The sequence below is a fragment of the Triturus cristatus genome, chromosome 5_2 (genome assembly GCF_964204655.1).
Source record: "Triturus cristatus chromosome 5_2, aTriCri1.1, whole genome shotgun sequence".
Lineage (NCBI taxonomy): Eukaryota > Metazoa > Chordata > Amphibia > Caudata > Salamandridae > Triturus > Triturus cristatus.
The window spans coordinates 1,092,744,346-1,092,759,193 of record NC_140588.1 but is presented as its reverse complement, the minus strand read 5'-3'; the positions used below and the strand labels follow the sequence as shown (position 1 = coordinate 1,092,759,193).

General features: G+C 49.1%; 1 protein-coding gene across 4 annotated transcripts in view; it reads right to left on the bottom strand.

Annotated features, from left to right (window-relative positions):
• The window catches only part of OGT (O-linked N-acetylglucosamine (GlcNAc) transferase), a 668,897-nt gene that overhangs the window by 414,644 nt on the left and 239,405 nt on the right, over positions 1 to 14,848 (bottom strand). For all 4 annotated transcript variants that reach the window (XM_085608464.1, XM_085608465.1, XM_085608463.1 and 1 more), the window contains exon 11: positions 460 to 561. In XM_085608464.1, the coding sequence (XP_085464590.1) occupies positions 460 to 561 (102 nt within the window). The remainder of the gene's footprint in view (positions 1 to 459; positions 562 to 14,848) is intronic.

The following is a 14,848-nucleotide window of genomic DNA, read 5'->3' as shown; positions in this document are numbered from 1 at the left end:
CTATTGTCATGGAGGGCGTGCCATGTGTGATACCTTCAATTTCCTGCCACATGGTATAAAGGAACTGGCAGAAAAAAAGCTTTCAAATGTCCCTACCCAAACTTGCATTAATGAATGACTTCAACCACATAGGTGTAATGCATCTTGCATTTACAATCATTACTGCACATATGTAACTAGCAACGGCATTCCCCCTCAAACAAAATTACACCTTTAGAGTCCATTGATTCAACTTCCTTCAAAACCCCATAAAAGAATCTAATTCAATCCTAACGGCAGTCAATAGACTTTTTTTCTTAAACATATATAACATGCCACCGTCCTTTATATTGCACTCCTTTGTCCCAGACTAAAAGAAAGACTTCAGAAATACTTTAGTTATAAACCAAAGAATATATCCAATGTTACATGTTTGAGTATGTATGTCCCCGCCCAGGAGCATATGCAAATACCACTCACCTGCAAGCAGTGTGCTAAATTGCAATAGGCATCTGGGAAGTCTGGCTTCAGTTTAAGAGCAGTGCGGTATGAAGCAATTGCTTCTGGAATATTTCCTGAATCCTAAAAAAATGCACAACACAATTAACCATTTTGAAGCCAGAGAAAGTGAAGCACAATTACAGAAAATATATATAAAGCATTCTTTAGGATATTTATGTCACCTACACAAAAAATACTCTGGCACACTGACGGAAAACATTTCAGATCCCATTAGGGCATCTGTGAGAAAGTGCCATTTTTCTTGCATGGTATGCCCACACTTTTTGCTAAATTGCTGAATGTACTTTGACTGAGTGTACCCTGGACTCCTGCCAATCAGGTGCCCAGGGCCTATGTTCCTTCCTTAAAACACAAACTCCAAATTGGCAAACCCTGGCCACATGTCAGCCCCTGGTATATGGTACCCTAGGTACCCAGGGCCTTGTGACCAGGGAAGGCCCCTAGGGGCTGCAGCACTCATTGTGCCACCCTTACAGGCCCTGTACCCTTACACACACACACTGCCTTTGCAGGCTGAGTGTCTGGGTGCAGGACAAAACAAAGAGTCGACATGGCACACATCTCTGTGTGCCATGCCCCTCACCTACACTGCCAAGGCATATGTCAGCCACCCCTCTGGCTGGGTGCCTTATGCCCATGGTGTGGGCACAGGAGCAGGAGCCCTGTGCCCCTACAGTACCCAGGTCCATTCCCGGGCACTGTAAGTGCAGTGCTGCCATTTAAAAGTACATGGTGCTGAGAGCTAGTCAAACACGAGCTCCACAGCACCATAATGGCAACACTGAAGACTGGGAAGTTTGGTATCAAACTTCTCAGCACATTAAACCCACACTGATGCCAGTGTGGGATTTACTGTACCAAGCACCCCAGAGGGCATCTTAGAGATGCCCCCTTACAACTAACCTACAATCCACATCTGCTCTGAGGTTGCCCAGGCTGCCACACAGCAGACACATTGCTGGACCCCTGGGTGGGAGAGCCCCTGCTCTCCCGGGCCTGCAACAATGCACATCCTGGGTGAGGTGATAGATCTCCTCCCCCAGGATGAGCAAAGGAAAGCTTCAAAGGCCTGCCGCCTCTAGGAGTTTCCCCAGGCCACTGCAACACCCCACTCTGGCGGGAAGCTTGGTCGGAAACCCCATACAAGGACAGGGGATGTGCCAGCCTGCCCACCCCACCCCTAAGGTGGGGGAGGCGAGGTGAAGCACATCTCCGGGCTCTCGCCATCTTGAAGATGGGAGGCCCTACCCTATCAGGATTAGGCTACTGCCCCCCTCCCACAGGAGAGAGGCAGGATAGGGGGTGTACCCACCCCAGGACAATGACCCATTGGTCCCTGGCCTTCACCTACCTGTAACGCCCTTAAATCTAGTATTTAGGGGCACCATGAACCTTCCTTCCCCAGATTCCAGATTCCGAAACTACAAGAAGAGCGAGAAGAAACGAAGACCTGCCCTGCAGCTGTGAAGGAGAGGGAGACACCAACTGCTTTGGCCCCAGCCCTACCGGCCTGTCGACCTCGAACCTGCTCCTGCTCCAAACCCGGCATCTCTTGTGGCCAGCAACCTCAGAAACCCCGGAGGACCTGGCTACCTTTGAACTCTGATCCCCTGGGACTCCCATGAGTAGAGGCTCTACTCAGAACCTACCTTTCACCCCTGGCAGCAGCCCGGAACCGCGATCCCAGCCCACTCTGCACCCACCCAGCCTGCCTGGTGCCGGAGTGAACTAAACCCACGAGGACGACCCCACGGCGACTGTGACCCAGAGTCCGGCACCCAAGGACCCCCCTCGACAATCCTGAAGAAGCCTGCAGCCTCAGAACAAGGTGCCACCCCAACCGCGATCAACAGAGGGTAAGATTTCCCGGCACCAAAAGGCACCCCTGCACCCGTCGCCCCACGGCCCTCTGTGTCCAATCCCGGGGTACCTACCTATCCTCCAACTAAACAAACTTACCTCTCGAAGTAGTGGTGGCACCTGAAGAGTCCTCGTCCCCGAGCCTGCAGTCTTTTTCCAAACCGGAGATTTCCCATAGAAATCAATTGAGCGCCCGAAGGCTCAAAAGCACCCTGCACCCAGCCGCCCGAGTGGCCCTGGCCGTGAAAACTCTACTCTAACCTACTTCCCCACTTGCCCTAAGTGACCAGGAGCCCAGCTCCCACAGCCGCGTGGCTTGCCAGACAGCAGCCACTAAACAAGGCCCCCCTATCCCTCATAGGATAACATTGGGCCTAACTCTCTCTGCACCCGGCCGCCCTAGAGTCGCTGAGGGTGAAACAACTATACCTACCTGACCCTCGGAGACCACTGAGTCTGTGCCCAGAACCTCAACTCTGCCAGTCGAGTACTTACCCTTAAACCGCAAACTCTATTTTCCTCATAGGGTAACATTGACTGGCTTTTTCCTGAAATTTCTTTTAAGTGTGGACTTTTCAAATCTTCAAATAATCACCAAAAATCAGCCGAGTGACAAAAACGAATTTACTCACCTGCTCTTAGGTGAGCTCCCAGTGCTGGATCTTGGTGCCCAGCACTGACTCTGAAAAGTACCCACAACTATACTTACCTTTAACTCATTTTTCTTCCATAGGAAACCATTGACTGTTTTTCTCTGAAATTTCTTCTAAGTGTTGATTTCTGCACTTTCTAAATATTCTTCAAAAATCGTATAACATCTGAAAGGAATATGCTACTTACCAGTATGCATCTGTTCTTGGCATGTAGAGCTGCAGATCTGTACACTTTTGCATAGATCGCTATCTGGTGTTGGGCCCGGATGTTTGCAGTTTGTTTTTCTTCTTGGACAGTCTTTGGAAGTCACGAGTTCGGTGACTCCTCCTTCGGTCCGTACTGCGCATGGGCTTCGGCTCCATCCTCAGATTGTTTTTCGCCAGCAGGGAAAAGATGGGGCGTAGTGATAATAGTAAAGAAACCCATGTGTGTTGTATCTAAATAAGATAGACTGGAACGGATACAGGTAGCCGGGGAGGCGGGTAGGCGTGTACAGATCTGCAGCTCTACATGCCAAGAACAGATGCATACTGGTAAGTAGCATATTCCGTTCGAGGCATATGAGCTGCAGATTGTACACTTTTGCATAGATTATATAGCAGTACCCAGCCCTAGTGGCGACCACCGGTATCCGTTGCAGCGGTTTGAAATAGTGTCTTTAGTACAGCCTGGCCCACACTAGCTTGTTGCTTGGAATGCACGTCTACACAGTAATGTTTTGTGAAGGTGTGCGGAGTTGACCATGTGGCTGCTTTGCAGATGTCATCTAAGGGTATGTTCCCTAGAAAAGCCATAGAAGCCCCTATCTTTCTTGTAGAGCGGGCTTTAGGTGGAACAGATAATGTTCTTTTTGCTTTGTGATAGCAAATCTGTATGCACTTTACAATCCACCTAGCTATCCCTGATTTTGAGATGGGGTTGCCCTTATGAGGTGGAGAGAAGGAGACAAACAACTGTTTAGTCTTTCTGAAAGGTTGCGTTCTTTGTATGTAGTACAGTAAAGCCCTTTTAACATCAAGTGTATGTAGAGCCCTTTCCGCAACAGATTGAGGTTGCGAGAAAAAACCCGGTAATTCCACCGATTGATTAAGATGGAAGGGGGAAATGACCTTGGGCAGAAATTTTGGGTTTGTACGAAGTATCACCTTGCTGTGATGTATCTGCAAAAAGGGTTCTTGTATAGTGAACGCTTGTATTTCACTAACCCTTCTAAGGGAAATGATAGCTATGAGGAAAGCTGTTTTCAGGTGAGGAACTGTAGCTCACATTTATGCATTGGTTCGAAAGGCGGACCCATTAGCCGTTTAAGAACTACGTTTAGATTCCATACAGGGGAAGGTGGTGCCCTGGGTGGAATTACTCGTTTTAGGCCTTCCATAAAGGCTTTAATAGCGGGCACTCTGAACAGTGATAAATGCTGTCTGTTTTGTAGGTAAGCAGCAATTGCTGCTAGGTGTAGACGTATGGATGAATATGCCAGGTTACACCTTTGAAGATGGAGCAGATAGCATATGATGTGCTGTATGGATGCATCTAAAGGGTTGATTGTATTGTTACGGCAGTAAACAAAAAATCTCTTCCACTTTGCGGCATAGCATGCTCGAGTGGTAGGACGTCTGGCTTCCTTGATAATGTTCATGCAATCAGGGGGAAGGTTAAGGTATCCAAATTCTAAGATTTCAGGAGCCAGATCGCAAGGTTGAGCTGAGCTGGGTCCGGGTGCCTGATTTCTCCATGGTTCTGTGTTAGGCGGCATGGGGACAGGTGCAGTTTTTGATGTGGTACTACCGATAGCTGTAGCAGTGTGGTGTACCACGGCTGCTTGGCCCATGTTGGAGCTACCAGAATGAGCGTGAGGGAGTGCTGCTGTAGCTTCCTTACCACTAACGGAATTAGCGGGAGAGGTGGAAAGGCGTATGCAAATTTGCCTGACCAGTTCATCCATATCGCATTGCCTTTGGACAATGGGTGTGGGTATCTGGCGGCGAAGCTTGGGCATTTTTTGTTTTCGTGGGTGGCGAAGAGGTCTATCTGAGGATGCCCCCACTTGTGGAAGAATGGGTGAAGAACTTGTGGATGCAGTTCCCATTCGTGCATTTGCTGCGTTTGTCTGCTGAGCAGATCTGCCATGGTGTTTTGTATGCCTGGGACGTGCTGTGCCAGGAGAAAGATTTTTTGTGGAATTGCCCATCTCCATATGCTCTGTGCTAAGCGGGAGAGCTGGGGAGAGTGTGTCCCCCCCTGTTTTTGAATATAATACATTGCAGTCATATTGTCTGTGCGAATTAGGACTGCCTTGGCTGAAATTTGTTTCTGAAACGATTTCAGGGCTAGAAAGATCGCCAATAACTCCAGATGGTTGATGTGGAGTAACTTCTGTTGTGGCGTCCATAGACCTTGCACTGTGAGGTGTAATAGATGCGCTCCCCAGCCGGAGAGCGATGCGTCCGTTGTTAGAATCACCTGAGGAACCGGGTCCAGGAACGGTCGCCCTTTGGAAAGGTTTGTGGTGTTCCACCACTGCAGAGAGCGATGGGTGCGACCGTCCACCAACACCAGATCCGTCAGCTGTCCCTGGGCCTGGTTCCACTGGCGTGCTAGGCACTCTTGGAGTGGACGCATGTGGAGTCTTGCATGAGGCACTATGAAGATGCAAGATGCCATCATCCCTATTAGCTTCATAAACACTCGTGCTGGGAGAGAGTGTTGAAGAGTGAATGTTTGGCGCAAGGCTTGTATGCTTGCGATTCTGGCTGAATTGGGATAGGCTATAGCCTTGGAGGTGTCTATAGTGGCCCCGAGATATTGCTTTGTGTGAGATGGTATGAGGTGGGACTTTTGATGGTTCACCGTGAAGCCTAGCCGGTGGAGCAGTTGGATGGTGCTGTTTGTATGTTGCATACATTGGCCGTAGGACGCGGCTTTTATGAGCCAGTCGTCCAAGTAAGGGAAGACGTGAATGTGTTGCCTTCTGAGGTGAGCTGCTACTACCGCTAGGCATTTGGTAAACACCCCTGGTGCGGTTGTGACCCCGAAGGGGTAAACCTTGAATTGGTAATGCTGACCGCCCACCACAAACCTGAGGTACTTCCTGTGAGAAGGGTGTATTGGAATATAAAAGTATGCGTCTTTTAAGTCCAGTGTAGTGAGAAAGTCTCCCTGACAGAGGAGTGGGAGAACTTGTTGGAGGGTGACCATGTGGAAATGGTCCGAATGTATGTATGCATTTAGAGGCCGGAGGTCTAGAATGGGCCGTAGGGTCTCGTCTCTCTTTGGGATTAGAAAATACAGAGAGTAGATCCCTAGATTTTGCTGATTGACGGGGACCTGCTCTATAGCCTGTTTTTGGAGGAGGGAGATCACCTCCTGTTTGAGCAGTATGGTGTGTTCTTGCGACATTGTACGGTGCCTGGGTGGAATATTGGGTGGGGTAGATGTTAGTTCGAGACAGTAGCCTGACTGAACAATTTGTGTCACCCATTTGTCTGATGTTATGGTCTCCCAGGTCTGAAGAAAATGTTGTAGCCTGCCCCCGACTGGAGTGGAATGGTCTGGGGGAAGCAGGGAAAGTCATTGGGCGGGTGGTGTGGCAGAACGGGTGTTGTTGGTTTTGCCCCTGCCTTTATTACTGTTTCCCCTATATCCACCTCTTTGATAGCCCTTTGAGAAGGTAGTCTGAGGAGGGGACTTGTAGGAAGTAGAGGCGCTATCGGCAGAGTAGCCTCTGCCTGTGCCCCGAAAGGAGGAACGACGAAATGAACGTCTAGGGGTGTGGGATTGTAATGCCCCCATAGACTTTGCCGTATCCGTGTCCTTTTTCATTTTTTCCAATGCTGCGTCCACCTTTGGACCAAATAGGTGTTGTTGGTCAAAGGGGTGATTTAATATAGATGCCTGGACTTCTGGCCTAAACCCTGAGATTCTGAGCCAGGCATGACGACGAAGCAAAACACTGGTGTTTATCGCTCTAGAAGCTGTGTCTCCTGCGTCGAGGGCACATTTATTTGAGGTATTGGTGATGAGCTTCCCTCCTGTATTAGCTCCTGAGCCCTGTGTTTATGTTTGTCTGGCAGGTGTTGTATGATAGCCTCCAGTTCATCGTAATGTGCTCTATCATAACGTGCAAGCAGAGCTTGTGTGTTGGCAATGCGCCACATATTTGCGGCCTGCGAGGCAGTGCGTTTACCAGACGCATCTAAGAGCTTTGACTCCTTATCTGGTGGGGGAGCCTCCCCTGAGGATTGAGAGTTAGACCGCTTCCTAGCTGTGGATACCACCAAAGAGTCCAAGGGAGCAGGTCCTTTAATATATGCAGGATCTGTGGGGGCTGCTTTATATTTTTTCTCTATCCTGGGGTTTAGTACCCTAGCTCTGACTGGGTCCTTGAACACCTCTGCAGCATGTTTGGTTACCCCTTTTAGCATGGGCAATATTGCTGAGGCCTTATCTTGTATATCAAAAGTGTCCAGCAGGAAATCGTCCTCAACTGGCTCGCTATGTAATTCTACCCCATGGTAGTGTGCCGCCCGCTGTATTAAGTGGTGGAACCCCAGGGAGTCCTCTGGAGGAGACGGCCTGGATGGATAAATGTCATCCTGAGGCACATCTGGTACATCGGGGTTGTGGTAATCCTCCCATGGGTCTGGTGTCCCTGGAGGTGTGGGGTCTATTGGGGCGTCTGCCGGGTCATAATCTGGATCTCCATAATCAGGGTCTGGAGATGGGGTTGGAGAGCGGTGAGGCAAAGGTGGTGGAGATATGGGAGGTGGAGAAGGTGGAGGAGGTGGTGGGGAGGGTACTCTGAAGGGGGATGTGGCAGAGTCCTTCCGTTTTGGCGTTGGAGGAGGATCTGGCTTGTGTAAATGTCTTTTTTTGGAAGACAAAGTTAAATGACCAGTCTTTGGATCCTTTGCTAAAGTTTTTTGATAAGGATCAGGCATAAATAGTTCTGGCACCGAATCGTCTGTCGGTGCCGATGTTTTCGGAGCCGAGGGCTTCGATGGTTTCTCCATGCCATGCTTTTTCGGGGTCTCCGATTTCTTCGGTGCCGAGGCGGTCTTCGGCGCCAGAGCGTCGGTGCCGAGGGGCTTATGCTTTATCGGCACAGAGAGTGCAGGTTTCGAGCCCGATGACTTCGGAGCCGAACTGGGCGTGGTTTTCTTCGGTGCCAAACGGTGTTTTTCGGCACCAGGAGTAGGCTGGCTCGAGCCCGAGCCGCCGGGAGACTTGTGATGCTTCGACACCGGGCCCGAAGGTGGGGTGATAGAAGCTGTATGTTTGGTTTTCCCTAGGCCCGGAGGTGAAGGTGTAACCGGAGTCTCTTTCGGTGTGGGTAAGGGAGTGGGAGGGGGAGGGGGTAAAGTACTCACGACCCTCTGCGCCGGTGTTGTCTCCTCCAGGTCAGAGTCGTCGGCCTCGGAAGCGCTGACGAGTTCTTCCTCCTGCTCTGTGTGCTGCTGCCCCGAAGCTCCGGTGTCGTCTCCGAAGATGTCGGGTGGAGCCGAAGTCGATGAGTGTGCCATGGTGCGTCGAGCTCTTCGATCCCGGATGGTCTTTTTCGATCGAAAAGACTTGCAGGCGGGGCAGTCTTGAGCCTAGTGTTCGGGAGAGAGACAGAGGTTACACACCTGATGGAGGTCGGTGTGGGGAAATTTAGACCCACATTTTGGGCACTTTTTGAAGGGAGTCCTTTCCATCGGCCGAGACCGGAGTCGAGGGAGGCCCGTAGGCCAGTGCCGATGTCTGGAATCGAAAAGTGCCGCCGAGAGAGATGAAGAAGATGATTTCTCTTAAGAATCTCGATGGACGAGGATTTTCAGTCGAAGGTCGAACTGGAAAGGTTCGAAGCCGGAGCACGAAGTATCACATCCGAGCCCGATGGCGGAAAAAAACAATCTGAGGATGGAGCCGAAGCCCATGCGCAGTACGGACCGAAGGAGGAGTCACCGAACTCGTGACTTCCAAAGACTGTCCAAGAAGAAAAACAAACTGCAAACATCCGGGCCCAACACCAGATGGGGACCTATGCAAAAGTGTACAATCTGCAGCTCATATGCCTCGAACACGTAATTACTTACCTGTTTTGGATAAAGGACCCAGTACTGAGTCTAGGCACCCAGTACTGGATTACAAAAGTAACGATAACCTACTGTACCTGTAACCTACATTTTCTTCCATAGGGAATCATTCATTGTTTGCTATGAAATATTTTCTAAGTGCTAACTTTTAAAATAGCTAAATATTAGTTAAAAATCATTACCGTACCAAAGTCGACTTTCAACAACTGATTCTGAGAACTGACCCAGGACTGGATCTAGGATCAAGGCCTGGAATTACAAAAGTAATCTAAAAAGTAATTGGTTGCATATAATTTGAATTTATCATTGAGCTCAATGTATTGTGTTTAGAAATAGAGTTGCTTACTGCAACTACTTGTAACTGTTTACTAAAAAGTCTATTGCATATACAAAAGTATTTTTATGAAACATCTCCTGTCGAGAAAGTATATTTTAATTCCAAGTGTTGGTTCTAAAATAAAACGCATATATTTTTTTATATACAAACCATTGGCCTAGAGTTCAGTTCTTGAGTGTGTGGAACTATTTGCTGACTGAGTGTGTACAACAAATGCTTTACACTGTCCTCAGATACTGCCTTACTGCTCGACCAGGCTACCACTTTGGAGAGTAAGGTTATATCTAACTTTAACCTCTGTTAAACCCTTGGGGTCTGTGGACTCTGTACACCCTGTACTACCTATTAAGGAACAGTATATACAGAGCCACTTTCTCACAGCATCACAAAATGTTTTTGGGGAAACATACAAGTCAGCACTTTTAAGAAACTCATAACAGGGTAATTAAACACAAATAGCTAATCAGGTAACCATAGAAAGGCCAAATAACCTTAAACTGTCACCCCATTAAGGCCTTGCTGGAACGGAAGGGAAAAAAGCAGGAAGTCAGTTACTGGGTGGATAGGGTCTAGATATGCCTAGAAAACCTCCACACAACCAACTACTGCCAGCGTACGCATAGATTTTGTGGAGACTTTTTGCCGCCCAACATTTACTACCTCGAGAAAAAGGTAAACAATATGCTACTTACCAGTATGCATCTGTTCTTGGCATGTAGAGCTGCAGATCTACACACTGTACATAGATCGCCATCTGGTGTTGGGCCCGGATGTTTGCAGTTTTTCCTCTTGGAAAATCTATGGAAGTCACGAGGTATGCGACTCCTCCATTGGATCATACTGCGCATGGGCTTCGGCTCCATCGTCAGATTGTTTTTCGCCAGCAGGCAAATGATGGGCATCTTCACTGCTTATTACTACGCTTCATGTGTGCTGTATCTAAATAAGAGAAACTGGAACAGATAAAGGTAGCCGGGGAGGCGGGTGGGCGTGTGTAGATCTGCAGCTCTACATGCCAAGAACAGATGCATACTGGTAAGTAGCATATTCCGTTTGAGGCATATGAGCTGCAGATCACACACTGCCCATAGATTATATAGCAGTACCCACCCTTAGCGGCGACCATCAGTATCTGTTGCAGTGGTTTGAAATAATGTTTTGAGTACAGCCTGGCCCACACTAGCCTGTTGCTTAGTTTGCACATCTACACAATAGTGTTTGGTGAAAGTGTGCGGTGTAGACCATGTAGCTGCTTTGCAGAGATCATCTAAGGGGATGTTCCCTAAGAATGCCATGGAAGCCCCCATTTTACGTGTAGAGTGGGCTATAGGGGGGGGGGGGGGAACAGATAGCGTTCGTTTTGCTTTGTGGTAGCAAATCTGTATGCATTTTACAATCCACCTAGCTATCCCAGATTTGGAGATGGGGTTGCCTTTGTGTGGTGGTGAGAAAGACACGAATAGTTGTTTGGTCTTACGCAAGGGTTGTGTCCTCTCGATGTAGTAGAGTAAGGCTCGTTTGACACCTAGTGTATGTAAAGCTCTTTCTGCAATGGTCTGTGGCTGTGAGAAGAATACGGGCAGTTCCACAGATTGGTTTAGGTGAAAGGGAGAAATGACTTTAAAGGAATTTTGGATTAGTGCGGAGAACAACCTTGTTATGGTGGATTTGCAGAAAAGGTTCTTGAATGGTGAGTGCTTGTAGCTCACTGACCCTTCTGAGGGAAGTGATGGCTACAAGAAATGCAGTTTTCCATGTTAGCAATTGAAGTTCACATTTGTGTAGAGGTTCAAAGGGAGGCCCCATTAGTCTGGTGAGAACAATGTTTAGGTTCCACACAGGTGAGGGCGGCACTCTAGGGGGGAATTCTCTTGAGGGCTTCCATGAAGGCCTTTATGGCAGGTACTCGAAAGAGTGAGAGATGTTGCCTGTTTTGTAGATAAGCTGCTATGGCAGCAAGGTGCAGTCTAATAGACTTGTAGGCTAGGTTGCATCTTTGTAGGTGTTTTAAATAGCCTATGATGTGTTGAATGGACACATCTAGGGGATTGAAGTTATTGTTGTGATAGTAGATCGCGAAATGTTTCCACGTGGCTGCGTAGCAAGCTCTAGTGGTAGGTCGTCTAGCTTCTCGAATGACGTTGCAGTCAGGGGGAAGAGTAAGGTAGCCACATTCTAGGATTTCAGGAGCCAGATCGCAAGGTTGAGCTGAGCCCGGGTGTCTGATCTCTCCATGGTTCTGGGTTAAGAGGCGTGGAGAGAGGTGTAACTTTTGGTGCGGTACTACAGATAGTCCCAGCAGTGTGGTGTACCACGGCTGTCTGGCCCAAGTTGGAGCTACTAGAATGAGACTGAGGGAGTGTTGCTGTAGTTTGCGCACCACTATTGGAATCAGTGGGAGAGGCGGAAAAGGGTACGCAAATTTGCCTGACCAGTTCATCCATATCGCATTGCCTTTGGACAATGGGAGTGGATACCTGGCGGCGAAGCTTGGGCGTTTGTGGGTGGCGAAATGGTCTATTTGTGCATGGCCCCACATTTAAAAGTACGGGTGAAGAACTTGTGGATGGAGTTCCCACTCGATCTGTTGTGTTTGTCTGCTCAGCAGATCGGCCATAGTGTTTTGGACTCCTGGGATATGTTTGGCTAGGAGAAATATTTTTTGGGGTATGGCCCATCTCCATATGCTTTGTGCTAGGTGAGAGCTGCGGAGAGAGTGTGCCGCCTTGTTTTTGTATATAGTACATGGCTGTGATGTTGTCCGTGCGGACTAGAATGGCCTTGCCTGAGACCTGTGTCTGAAAGGACTTTAGGGCTAAGAATATGGCTAGTAACTCTAGATGGTTGTTGTGGAGTAACTTGTGTTGGGGTGTCCACCTGCCCTGCATGCTGTGATGTAGAAGGTGAGCTCCCCAGCCGGAGAGTGATGCGTCCGCTGTCAGTACTATCTAAGGAACCGGATCTAGGAACGGTTGCCCTTTGGAAAGGTTTTTGGTGGTCCACCACTGCAGAGAGCAATGGGCACGACTGTCTACCAACACCAGATCTGTCAATTGACCCTGGGACTGGTTCCATTGGCGCGCTAAGCACTCTTGGAGAGGACGCATTTGGAGTCTTGCGTGAGGTACTATGAATATGCAAGAGGCCATCATTCCTAGGAGTTGCATGAACACCCGAGCTGGAAGAGTGTGTTCTGGGTGAAATTTGGCGCGGACAGCCTGAATGTTTGCTATCCTGGCAGGACTGGGATAGGCTAGCGCTTTTGAGGTGTCTATGGTGGCACAGAGGTATTGTTTTATGTGGGACGGTTGCAGATTGCACTTTGAGTGGTTTACTGTGAAGCCCAGTTCGCGAAGTAGCTAGATAGTGGCGTGAGTGTGTTGTACACACTGGTTGTATGAGCTGGCTTTTATTAGCCAGTCGTCGAGGTATGGAAAGACATGGATGTGTTGTCTTCGCAAGTGTGCTGCCACTACCGCTAGACACTTGGTAAACACTCGTGGTGCTGTGGTGACTCCGAATGGAAGCACTTTGAACTGATAGTGTTGACTGTCCACTACACATCTAAGAAACTTCCTGTGAAGTCGTTTTGGGAGAGCAGGGGAAGTACCTGCTGGAGTGTGACCATGTAGACATAGTCTGAGTGTATATAGTGATTTAGGGGTCTACGGTCCAGGATGGGCCTTAGAGTGTCATCCCTTTTTGGTATGAGAAAATATAGGGAGTAAACTCCCATATTTTGTTGGTGGGTAGGAACTAGTTCTATTGCACTCTTTTGTGGGAGGGAGATTACCTCCTGGTTTAGAAGCGACAAATGTTCCTGTGACATTGGGCGTTGTTTGGGTGGAATGTTGGGGGGGGGGGGGGGGCGGTAGATGTTAGTTCGAGGCAGTAGCCTGACCAAATTATTTGTGTTACCCATTTGTCTGAGGTGATCGTAGTCCAGACAGGAAGGAAATTGTGGAGTCTGCCCCCGACCGGAGTGGGTCTGGGGGGAGTGGAGGGAAGTCATTGGGTTGGGGTGGAGGCTGAGCGGAAGGCGTTAGTTTTGCCTCTGCCTTTATTATTGTTACCCCTGTAGCCGCCTTTTTGGTAACCCCTAGTGAAGGTGGATTGGGTAGGGGCTTTATAGGAAGTGGAAGGGCCGTCGAGTAGCCTCTGGAGGTGCTTCGAACGGAAGAGCAGCGAAAAGAGCGCCTGGGAGGGTGCGACTGTAAGGCTCCCATAGACTTTACCGTGTCTTTTTTCATTTTTTCCAGGGCAACGTCAACGTTTGGGCCGAACAGATGTTACTGGTCAAAGGGGTGGTTCAGGATGGTAGCCTGCACCTCGTGTTTGAACCCGGAAATTCGTAGCCAGGCATGCCTACGGAGGACGACGCTGGTGTTAATTGCCCTAGAGGCGGGGTCAGCTACATGTAGGGCTCAGGGAATGGAGGTGTTGGTTTTACTTTCCTGGATTAGCTCGTTGGCTCTATTTTTGTATTGGTCAGGGAGCCTTACGTCTTCTAGTTCATAATGTGCCCGGTAATATCTTGCCAAAAGCGCTTGTGTGTTTGCGATGCGCCATATATTGGCAGCTTGGGATGCAGTGCGCTTGCCAGAGGCTTTGACCGGAAGGATTTGCACGCCTGACAGTCTCGAGCCTCGTGTTCTGGGGAGAGGCAGAGGTTGCACACCTCATGGAGATCAGTGTGGGGAAATTTGGACCAACATCGAGGACACTTCTTAAATGGAGTCCTTTCCATCAGCCAGGACCGGAGCTTAGGTAGGCCCGAAGGCCTTAGTCGACGACCGGAATCGAAGACTTCGAACGATGAGTCGAATCGAGTGTGGAGATCTGTAAGACCTGGGGTCACCAAGCCCTAAGGGGGTAACGTGACTCGAGCAGCTGGGCACCCACAGGCTTATGTGTAAAGCGACCATACAACACACACATCCTCTGAAGCAAGGAACGCACACAATAAGGGACGCCACACTGTAGAATGTATGCAAATAACTCAAGTTTATCCCAGCAGGTAGATGTAAATGCAGTTCCTTATATATAGATGCAGTTCATGAGATATAAATGCTGTTCATGATATATAAATGCAGTTCATGAGATAACAATGGCATGGCTCACAGAGTAGCACTGGATTCACCAGCATCATATTCACCAGCACTTTCTCGCGAGGCCCTAGGCCACCTGGGTATATCCTAACCTTGGTTGGGAGGACTGGGTATTGTAGTGCCACCCCTGGGGACAAGCAGGGACTCGGGGCAGACTTCGTGGGCTTACCGCTACCCCTGGTATCCTTCGCGCCTCAGTGGGCGGTTTCCGCGCTATACGCGTCTATCGGGCCTGGTACACCTGTGGACAAAGCCTACGATCACAGCATTACTCGCAACAACTAAGCAGTGGACACTTCTCAGTAAAGCCT